Raw genomic sequence first — 11815 nt, 5'->3', positions numbered from 1 at the left:
AGTTAGCCGCCACCACCTCCCTTTTGTTCGTTGTTCCGATCAACGAGGATGCTTACCACCTCGCCATTGAGCACCGCCGGCTGCTACACTGCTATGGAAGGTCGCCATTGCGACACTACTGTCGGAGAACCGTTGAGGGTCGATGAAGACGGTGAGTCGTCGTTCGCCAAGGTGGGCTTTGCTGAGCTTTATCGCCATCGTTTCCTGCCGCCACTTCGTCTCCTCTTCTTTTGTCGTAAAGTTATCGCTGCCATCGCCTTATCGAGCAGCGGGTGCGGTTGTGGATGGCGTTTCTCTCCGACTGTCGTGAGCCACTGTGGGGGTGACTGTGATTGGGTGTGTTCCCCTTGCTTGACTTGTGTTAGTGTGTGCGTATGCCTTCTGTTGGCCGGAAAAACGTGGGAACCACCATGGCTTCCCAACATGGTGGCCATTTCCTTGATGTTACTGCAATCCGCCGTTGATTGCCACTAGAGTGTTGTTGTCGTCGCCGCCCACCACAGGTGGGTATTGGATTCGTTTTGTAAGCAGAAATGCATATGGGTGTGTGTGATGGGTGATTTCATTTGGTCGGAAAACTGAAAATAGCTACCACCACCATCGTTAGGAATCTGGACCCTTCTAGGTCCAGAGAGCCGAGAATATGAAGCTTTAGTAGAGTAAACCTTGGGGTTTGAAGTTAGGAAGCATTTATGGGATTTTTATGGTATATATAGTGATAAGAGAAACTTTGAGACACACTTGAACAAAATATTAAAGCAAGTAAATAGCGGAATTGTTAATCTCTAAGGATCTGTTAGCTCAACAATAATATTAAGAATTAGAAGTTAGTAAGGTACATGCGGAAATGTAAAGAAACGTAAATGACAACAATTGTTATATCAAGTATACATAAAAGCAGATTCATAACATGGAATGCATTCAAACCAAGTTAGTAAGTTAGATCTAGCTTATTGATTAAGTCACAAGTGACTTGCTCTACGAGGATAGATAATAATGGAAGAAGCTTAAGTAAGAGAGAATGAGAACAAGAAGATGTGTATTAGAAATTGATAAAAGATTCACACATCGGTTGTGGTACTGAATACGTAAGCAAGGATCTCTATTTATAGAGAAGTTTACAACTCTAAGAGTAGCCATGCAAGACATACTGGACAATAGAGTGTATTACAGAAAAGACAAAATAAACTAAGTAATGACATAGACTACGGTGCATGATGACTTCGGATATCATAGTTTGAGGATGTTGCTTGACTACGGTGGCTTGGACGCTGCGGTAGCAAAGTTCAAGAGGGTCAGTTTTTTTACTCAACATATAGTTACTTTAATCTTACACATAGATATAAAATATTTTATATAAATTATGTGCTATGTGTGCATATTATTTGAATACTTGTTGTCTATGTTGGATGAACGATTTTATACATGTTTTAAAAGATTTAAACGGTATATTTATTTTATATCTATAAATATGTTGCGCATGAAACATGGGTATATGAAATAGTTGGTGTGTGATGAAATAAAATGATGAGAGATAGGTGATGATAATTAGGTAAATAGATGATGATGAATAGGTGATGTAGGATGAAAGGAAATATCATAACCTTAACCGACAATGTGGCGATGTAGTCATCTACCAGAGTATAGATGACGACCACAGACTATTCTAGACAACCCAGTGGAAACACCAGCAGGCCCATAACCTGTAGGTGATGAATTACGAGTTCAGACGATGTTGTAACTACGTATTTATGCGATGATACTCTAACCCCTTACTATGAATTACGAGTTCAGACGATGTTGTAACTACGTATTCATGGGATGTCACAAATTCCGCATGCCAGACCAATGGTCATAATTCACATCAGTGAGAATGGTTCATTTGTTTTGTAAAACTAAAATCAGATTGGAAATTTTGATTTTTTATTTTGGAAAATGTCAAACCATTGGTTTTTTATTTCGGTTTCAGTTTTTTGTTTTTTTTTAAAATATATTTTCAGGGTTTTGTTTTTTTTTTATTTCATAGATTTCTTGATCAACAAATATTGCTACAATTTAACAAAAATAAATAATTTGCTAAAACATAATATAAGATTAAGTTTGTTTAGTCATTGAACTTTTTAGAGGGAAACGAACTTTCGATTTTGTTCATATTTAATCACTAAATTTTTTTTCGTTATCTATTTGCCATTGAACTATTGAAACTGTTTACATTTTACCCTTATGACCGGTAACAACTGGTCATAAGGGTAAAATGTAAACAGTTTCAATAGTTCAATGGCAAATAGATAACGAAAAAAAGTTTAGTGACTAAATGTGAAAAAAGTCGAAAATTCGTTACCCTTTCAAGTCATTATCCCTTTTAATAATCAAATTGATAAAAGAACACAATTAGATTTTGATGCGATTTAACTTTTACTTCGTTGTGAAAATCTTTCTATTCTAAAAAAAGATTTATTTGTTAACAAAAATAGCTTATACGCCGCACCTAATTCTACTTGAATTCTTTTAAAACATGAGACACATTATTTTAAAACCTAACCAAATATTCGGTTTGATTCTTTGCGCCACTCAAACGCCAAGATCAAGTGTAAGATCTGTTAGCAGCAGAACTCAGCTCCCGTTCAAATTACGAAGAGCATCCGCATCGGCAAAAATGGCGAACACGACTGCCAACGATTCAGAAAAGAAGTCAATCACTCACGTCATCTTCGACATGGATGGACTTTTGCTCGGTTAGTGCTGTTACATCCATGGTTTCCATTCAACTAAACTTATTTTGCATAGTTTATCACTGACAGTAAGCCAAATAATCATTGAACGCTTTCTGAAGTCTCATATATACAGATCTATTTATTGTAAACACGCATAATGTAAGACGTTGTTTGGACTTTGGAGTACAATTGATTGTAGATTTAAACACACTTGAGATTTAATTTGATAATTCGATCAATGGCATCGGTTTCTTATTGGCTTGTTCGTTTTTAGTGATTTGATGAACTAGGGGAAATGTAAAGAGGATTTCTGTAAATACGTCTTTCAATTGCAATCAGAAGTTCAGAACCCTAGATTTTTGGAGAGGGACAAGGTTGAGAACATTACCTATGCGTTGACATGATATCAAAGTCTCAAAGAAATTAATGTCTTCACAAATTCAAATTCATATAGACTTTGTAATCACAACATTTAATCTTATCCTAGTCTGTTATGAAGTTCAGTATACACAATGAGACATATCTAAGATACCAGAAAGAATAACATAACACAAAATCCTGTGTAACAGATACTGAGAAATTCTATACAGAAGTTCAAGAGATTATTCTTTCAAGATTCAACAAAACTTTTGATTGGTCTCTAAAAGCAAAGATGATGGGGAAGAAAGCAATTGAAGCTGCCAGAGTGTTTGTTGAAGAGACCGGAATCAGTGATTCCCTTTCCGCCGAAGACTTCCTTGTAGAGCGCGAATCCATGCTACAATCCATGTTTCCCACAAGCGAACTCATGCCAGGTCATCACTAACAAAAATCCTTTATTTATTTATTATTTTGGAACACATATCAGTATTATTTTTTCAGTTTTTGAAAAGTTAATTGACTAATTGTAGGTGCAAGTCGTTTGGTCAAACATCTACATTCTACAGGTGTCCCAATTTGCGTTGCAACAGGGTAAAATTTAACAAGGCTCTATTTCTATCATCTTCAAAATACCAAAAAGAAAAAACAATTCTAATTTTTTTTTAAAGAATCATTTGTTATTTTGATGTGATGTTTTCAGTTCTCATAAAAGGCACTTTGAATTAAAAACACAAAGACACGATGAGATATTTTCATTAATGCATCATATTGTGATGGGAGATGATCCGGAAGTCAAACAAGGCAAACCATCACCCGATATATTTCTTGCAGCTTCCAGAAGATTCGAGGTCAATCTATTTATAATATATTATGGAAAAATGAAGGAAATAGCAACATACTTTCATTTATTTATTTATTTATTTATTTTAATTATAGGGTGGATGTGTGGATCCTTCTAAGATTCTTGTTTTTGAAGATGCACCATCGGGAGTTCTTGCAGCTAAGAATGCTGGAATGTAAGTAGTAGTTTAATTTTGTATTTATATTTTTTTTAAATGAAAAAGTAAATAATATAATAATGGTTAGTATATATATTTGTTAAAATGGGATGCAGGTCTGTAGTTATGGTTCCGGATCCAAGATTGGATACGTCATTCCATGAAACAGCAGATAAAGTGGTGACGTCATTGTTGGATTTTAACCCAAGTGAGTGGGGTCTTCCACCATTCACGGATTCAGAAACCTAGGATTTTTTTTTGAGGTAAGTGGAATTAATATTATTCTGAAACAGGAAAGCTGCTATTTAACCTGATATGTGGATGGATTATTGATTTGCATATTTAATATTTTTGTATTACATTTTTATCCTTTATATAATTCAAAGTTATCACTTTGTAGGTTTTTCTTATCATTTCCATGACTAGATTATCATCGTTCTCTTGTCAATTTTATAAAAATTTAATCATCAAATTAACTATGAATGCTAAAAGACCTTAAAAACACATCCAAAAAGTAGGCATGATTCTGATTTTTCCGGATAATTTAGGACATTTGAGATTATATATGTAGGTATTTGTATAATACTTGAAATGTGGTTCTTGGCGTCTTTTTCATTTTGTATGATTTGGATTCAATTGTATTTCTATAAAGCAACACATGAGTAAGTCAATATTGACTGCCGATGCTCTTATTTCCACAGCGGTGGTTTTTTTCATCTTGCAAATGTTTATTGTACATTATTTGAAAGCCATGTCAGCATACTTCTTTCAACTTTTAAAAGGCTTGCAAAGCCCTTAAGGTCCTACATAACCATCTTTTATCAATATAATTACGATAATTCCTTCATATATTTTAACTTTTTTTATATTTTACATTATTTTGTTGATATGGTAATGGGTTCCATTTTGAAAGAGGGTTGTTTAACATTGATATGAATAGTAATTGCAAAAAGTGATATGCCACATTTATATGGATGATAAGCCCCAACTCAGTCTGAAATGCTTTTAGCTTAATTGCTTTATTTGAGTCTTTTTATTTTCTGTCTTGGGGTCTAGGGGTAGTTTTGTCCTTTTGGTTTTTTTTTCTTATCTGCTATTGGCTATTTTGGGAGCACTATCTTTGTCCCTTAATTGTTTGAGGGACCACTCCTTTTGGAGTATCTTTCCTTGGTCATGTCTAGTATATATACCCGTCAGGGGGTTAATGTTTAGGTAGCTAAGAATTAATTTGTAAGAACATTGTTCTTCTTTTGGAGAGACTCTCACCTCTAGAATTGTGAGAAACTATCTTTATGAATATTATCAAGAATTTCTGTTAGTAAGAGTGTTACAATGCCTGGGGTTTACGATAGATTCAACAAGGATCTATCAATGGATGATCTTAGAATTATTTTTGAAGGAAAATTAAAGAAAAATAAAAATCTTCAATGCTGCTAAAGATAGCCAACAAACAACATTAATGATGAATCTTACATTTTCTTGTTAGATTTTGGGTTTCTACTATCAATAGAATACTTGGATAATTTTAAGGATCATGCACTTTATAAAATATGTGATTTCGACCCTTTTGCATGGGGTATCATGAAATCCGATTTACGATAATCCAAAAATAAATATAAGTAGAATAAAAGTATGTTCCAATTTTGAAACACACAAATACGTTGCAATTAGTGTGTTTTCCAAAGAGAAAAAAAATATAGTTTCGTGATTTTCTAATTGTTCTGCAACGTTCTTAGGGGGTGTTTGGTACAGTGAAATAAAAATCAGGGAAAAAGAATCGATTTCTTTTTCTTTTGTTTGGTTGATATAAAAAATAAAGAATTGAGAAATAAATCAATTCCTTTTCCATCAAAACAATTCCCTTTTAAAAATAGAGAAAAGGAGAGAAAACAACACGTTAACTTGGGCCAAGAATCAGAAAAAAAAAAACGGAGAATTCAATTACACCTCCCTTCGAACCCCCTTGCGTGCAAAATTAAACCAGCACTCCAAAAAAAAGATGATAGCGTATGGATTTCATGCAATCGGCCCTTCTTCTTCGTTTGCCCTACTGCCGATCGTATCATTGACAAACGATCAGTTGTTTTTGCGATCATAGACTCACGATTTCACACTTGTAGGTTGCTCCTGTTTTTCGATTTTGTCACCACCGTCTTCCAATTCAAGGTATGTCGATCAATCATGCAATCTATAAACTAAATTATTGATGTTTTGTGTTGTGTGAAGGTCAATTTTGACCATATTATATGCGATTATAGCTAATTTTGAATTCTTGTTGTGGCCATAGTTGTAGATAATGATGAATGAGGACCGATAACTATTTGTATCTGCTTAATTGTTTGTATAAAGCAGTTTTTTTTTACAATTTCAGTTTTTTACTTTTACTTTTTTCTTCAATTTGAACAGCCATTAGATCTTCATATGATCTCAGAATGAGTAGATTGTTTTTCTGGATTGTAGTCCTCTATCTTGGCTATGTTTTATCCTAAAAAAACAGCTTATTTGATTAAGATATGATTGAGATATGTAGCCCTAAACGTGGGCTGTTATGATTGTTCTAAGCTGTTTCAGCATTTTTTAGTTTTTTTGTCCAATTTTGCACCATCATAAAATCCTCATACCAGCTCGGAATGAGGTGATTTTTTTTTTCAGATTGTAGTACTCTATTTTTTCTACATTTTAGGCTCAATAAATAGCTTATTTGGTTTAGTTTTGGGGGAGTTATGCAGCCCTGAACATGGCTGTTTGGATTTTTGTAAATTGTTTCAGCATTTTTTAGTTTTTTTGTTCAACTTTGAACCATTATAAAATCTTCATACAAGCTTGGAATAAGGCGATTTTTTTTCCAAATTGGAGTTCTCTGTCTTGTCTACATCATAAGCTCAAGAAATAGCTTATTTGGTTTAGTTTTGGCTGAGTTATGCAGCCGTAAACATTGGCTGTTAGGATTTTTGTAAACTGCTCCAGCAATTTCTAGCTTTTTTGTCCAACTTTGAACCATCATAAAATCTTCATACCAACTCGGAATGAGACGATTTTTTTTTTCATATTGTACTCCTCTGTCTTGTCTACATGCTAGGCTTAAGAAATAGCTTATTCGGTTTAGTTTTGGGTGAGTTATGCAGACGCGAACATGGGCTGTTAGGATATTTGTAAACTGTTTCACCAATTTTTTAGCTTTTTTGTCCAACTTTGAACCATCCTAAAATCTTCGTACTGGCTCGGAATGAAGCGATTTTTTTTCCAGATTATAGTCCTTTGTCTTGTCTACATTTTAGGCTCAAGAAATATCTTATTTGGTTTATTTTTTGCTAAGTTATGCAGCTCTAAACAGTGGCTGTTATGATTTTTCTTTCGATAGTTCTAGCTTTTTTGTCATAACCCTTCCTTGTTTGTATATACGTAGATGACACGAACACCTTTGCAACAACGGATTGTACGAAATAGAAAAATTGTTAGGACATCCGCCGTAAGAGCATTTTATGCAATGTATGTCATGATACGTTGGTGGATGTTGTATGATTTTACAATGAATCATTTAGAAAATGCTACAATATTACGGGAAAAATATTTAATGAGTTACCATAATGGACGTGAAAGTATTCATGATACGGTTTATAAAAGTGATAAAACATGTGTGGTTAACATAAGAATGAATAGAAATGAATTTACGAGACTATGTGACATGCTTGAACAAAGAGGGGGGGTTGAAAAATAGTAAAAACATGTTAGTTGACGAGCAAGTTGCTATGTTCTTACATGTACTTGCACATAACGAAAAAAATAGGATTATAGTAGAAAGATTCAAAAGGTCAGGTGAAACTGTAAGTCGATATTTCAAGGTAGTCTTAGATGCGATATGTCGATTACATAAAGAACTCTACAAGAAACCTGTGCCAATACCTGATGATGAAACCGATGAGAGGTGGAGGTGGTTTAAGGTTAGCAATTAGTTATTTCATTATTCTTTTTTTTTTTTTTTTATATTGTGCTCATTATGTGGTGTGATAATATTTCTTCAGTTTGAATCTATTTATAAATTATTCATTTATATTAGAAATATTTTTTCCAATATTAGATATATATAAAATAGTATTAATTAATAAGAAAATAAATTATTTGGTAAAAAGTGATGTTATAATAAAAAAAAATATAAACATACAATATACTTATTTTGGAAAACAAAGATGTACATCATAATGCATTTTGATAAAAACAATATTGTTTGAAAATAAATAAATAAGGCAAAAAAAAAAAATGCATTTCCATTTCACTATTTAATACTACCAAACAAGAGAAATGATTTTCAGATACATTTCTCTAGTGAATTCTTAGTTTTACCAAACAGGGGAGTCAATTCTCTTTCTCCAGCTTAATTCTCTCTCTCTGCATTTCCATTCTCTGCAACAATTCTATTTCTCTGTACCAAACGCACCCTTATATTCTATATATACATAGAAGACGACAATTATGTAGGGAAAATGGTGCCTCTTTTATTAGACACAAACCATGGGTTTTGGTTTGAAAATTTCCGACTGACCCATTTTCTTAAATGAATTATTTTTTGGGTCAGAGGCTTTCTTCTTTGGACCCCTCTAGACCCCACCAGGTAGATCCCCTTGGAGCCCCACCAGGGGCACTGTTGGCTCCCGTAGGAGTCCGGGCCGTGTCTTAGTCCCACTATGGTTGCGCTGACCCAAATCCCAGTGTTATTGAGTTTCTTAAGTTATCAAAATATGCACTTTGCGTCTCTTGTTTCGTAATATAGCTAAAAGATATTTCGACTTGTCTTAAATATAATCTTGACTACACTAAAATATTGTTGACATTTGAATCACCAATATTTTTTGCAAAAAAAAAGGCCAATAAAATCACTTGGAAGACTACATGGATGCATATACATCCTTAATGTTGCAAGGTCTAGCAAGCACGATTAAGGATAAATGCATACTTTGCTACAAAAGAAGGCCACCAAGAGCAATCCAAAAACATTTTAGAAGTGCCTTATCTAGACGAACATGTCTTTCCTTTTGGTCGGATCATGGTTATACTATCTATTATATTACTATATTTTGTCAAAAAAATATGTTTATAGTAGGTGCATTGTTGGTTCCTTATTTAGCAAATAAGATCCATGTTGCTAGGAGTTAATTTGTTTTGTTTATCAATTGAAAACATATTGTTCGCAATCATACTGTAATATTTTCACCCATCGTGTTTTTTAGAACAACATTGTCATTAAACCAAGCTAGCTAGAGGCTAGCAAAAAACCATACAAATTAAGGCAAAATTGGATTAAGCATCCAAACATTCCCATTCTTAGAAGCCTTGGTTTTCCTAACCGAAAACAATTGAAAGAAAAAGAAACAATGTTCTCAAAAATGAACTCCCTCCGGTAACTTCTTTGATGAAAAATGAGCGCGTTCCGATAGGTCCAATGAACCAAAATGACTATCCTATAGTTCAAATCCACGATCCATATTAGAAGTAGTCCCATTATCAACCCATTGAAAAACAGAGGAACCACCAAATCAAGCTAACCTGCTACCCTCTTCCAAACTTCTAAGGCCACTGAACACTGGAAAAATAAGTGATTGACAACTTCTGGAATACTCCCACAAAAAGGACACAAAATGGAGTACATATCCACCACCAGATTGCACCTTGTAGGGATACAGTTTAGTAAAACACACCAAATAAGAACATTAACCTTAATAGGAACATACTAATTCCAACGCGTAGGAGAAACACCAGTAGCAAGACGACTCTCATCCAAAAACAACCTAGTTGACCTCACTGAAAAAAATTCAGAAGGGTCCAACTCCCAACCATAACGATCCGGCTTGGATGAGAGATGAACCTAACCCAATAAAGTCATCAACTCTGATAGTTGCATCGACTCCTCACCACCTGCTATAAGACAACACCTAACAGAAGACCAAAAATCTCTAACTACAGCCTCTTGGGAATTCAAAAGAGCATAGAGCCTCAAAATTAAACCATAAGCAAAAAGTTACCACACCAAATTATAGTCCAGAACATAGTATCATCACCATTACCCAACATACGTACCATATTCGACCTAGGAATAACAACACTGTCATGAAACTGGTTTATAGAACCAACTATACGAGACCAGATTCCTTTACCCACATAAAAACTCGAACCACCTAAAAAACCACCACCCCTTCCATAAAGAGATTTAATGAGTCTAACAAACAAAGAATTAGGCTCATTACAGAACCACCATCTCCATTTGTATAAGAGAGCCAAGTTAAAAGCGTCAAGACTATCAATAACAAGCCACTCTTTTTGTTTACCATTCAAACCTACTTAACCCAAATTAATCGTTTCTCCTGCAATTCGGCACCAAAAAAACGAAGACCTAGAAGCTTTTTTAAATCATGAACAACATTTCTCGAAACTCTAAACAAAGACATTAAATAAATCCCAAGACTACCTAGAACCGATTTAACAAGAGGTAACCCACCACCAATAGACAACGTTTTGACTTTCCAAGAAGAGAGACGTTCCATAACACTCTTCCAAACTTTAACTCGATTTACACTCTCACCCAAGGAAAGACCCAAATACATAAACGGAATAGAACCAACACTCCACCCAATGAAAGTAGCCAAAGACTGGACCTCAAAATCATCCATTCCAATAGTAAATAAGTTTGACTCAAAGATATTAACCCTTAAACTAGTCACCGAATAAAAACATCGAAGAATACAAATGATATTTTGAACATTCTGTTCCTCCCACTCTCCCTGAAAAAAAGCATCATCTACATAAAAAAGATGGGATAACACCAACTCACTCGACCACAAAGAAATATCTCTAAAATCGCAACAAAACGAAACTATTGGACCATCATTGCAAGCCAAACCCGTTTTGGACCAAAGTTGCTAATTTTGACATACCACAGGGACCATTCTTGCAATTTTGTCTAAGGAAAAACATATTTATTGCAATTCAATATCTTATATATGATATTTAATACTTTACATATATAAGTATATGACTTTAATTTTAAAAAATGAAACAAACCAAAATTTGACAAGTGGATAATATTTATTTCAAAAATTCCATAAAATGACAAGTGTCAAAACTCATGAGAAATTGACATGTGACAAAAAAAACCTTCATTTATTAAGGAGGATGTTACGTTATAAATAACCGGTTGAATAATATTATGCCTTGAAATACATAAGTCTTTCGGTTATCATTAGGGAGATTAGCCAACACTTGGGAGAAAAGTGAATACACAAGTTGTCAATTTAATGAACTCGAGACCCTAAATATTGGGTATCGATTACATAAATAGATAAGGAATTTACAAAAGAGGTACCTCAAGAATGAGATAAATACAACCTAAGTACATAAGATACAGAAAATTGTATTATGATACACTAATACCCCCCCCCCCCCCCCCCCAACCCCCACCCCCACCTCAAGCGAAAGGGTGGTGGGCCGAGACATAACTTGGAGCGTAGAAACTTGAACTGCAGTTGTGAAAGACTTTTAGTGAAAATATCAACCACCTAAAGCTTGGTCGGAACAAACTAAGTGCAAAATTTCCGGAGGAGACAAGCTCACAAATGAAATGATAGTCCAATTCAATATGTTTGGCCCTTTTGTGAGACATATGATTCTATTCTGAGTGAGGAAGAAAAATTTTTGATTGTCACACAACAAAGTGGGGCGACCAGGTGGTAAAACATATATAAAAGTTATAAT

The 11815-nt window shown here is 34.3% G+C and overlaps 1 protein-coding gene across 1 annotated transcript; it reads left to right on the top strand.

Annotated features, from left to right (window-relative positions):
- The first annotated feature begins 2509 nt into the window (after positions 1-2509).
- GS1 (Haloacid dehalogenase-like hydrolase (HAD) superfamily protein) lies at positions 2510-4485 on the top strand. The gene is made up of 6 exons (XM_078969887.1): positions 2510-2735; positions 3284-3508; positions 3605-3665; positions 3775-3922; positions 4011-4090; positions 4189-4485. The coding sequence occupies exons 1-6, from the start codon at positions 2516-2518 to the stop codon at positions 4319-4321; spliced, it is 867 nt and encodes a 288-aa protein (XP_078826013.1). The 5' UTR covers positions 2510-2515; the 3' UTR covers positions 4322-4485.
- Positions 4486-11815: the final 7330 nt, after the last annotated feature.

This window comes from Lactuca saligna, chromosome 8, assembly GCF_052625555.1.
Source record: "Lactuca saligna cultivar CGN05327 chromosome 8, ASM5262555v1, whole genome shotgun sequence".
Classification (NCBI taxonomy): Eukaryota; Viridiplantae; Streptophyta; class Magnoliopsida; order Asterales; family Asteraceae; genus Lactuca; species Lactuca saligna.
The sequence above is the reverse complement of the archived record's forward strand: the minus strand, read 5'-3'. Positions and strand labels throughout refer to the sequence as shown.

What these genes read in the sequence shown, in the direction of transcription:
- GS1 (XM_078969887.1), top strand. Translation starts at nt 2,516, where the DNA reads ATGAGACACATTATTTTAAAACCTAACCAAATATTCGGTTTGATTCTT. An exon ending in CAGCTTCCAGAAGATTCGAG is followed by an intron (nt 3,923 to 4,010) that starts GTCAATCTATTT and finishes TTTTAATTATAG; the next exon opens with GGTGGATGTGTGGATCCTTC. An exon ending in GCAGCTAAGAATGCTGGAAT is followed by an intron (nt 4,091 to 4,188) that starts GTAAGTAGTAGT and finishes AATGGGATGCAG; the next exon opens with GTCTGTAGTTATGGTTCCGG.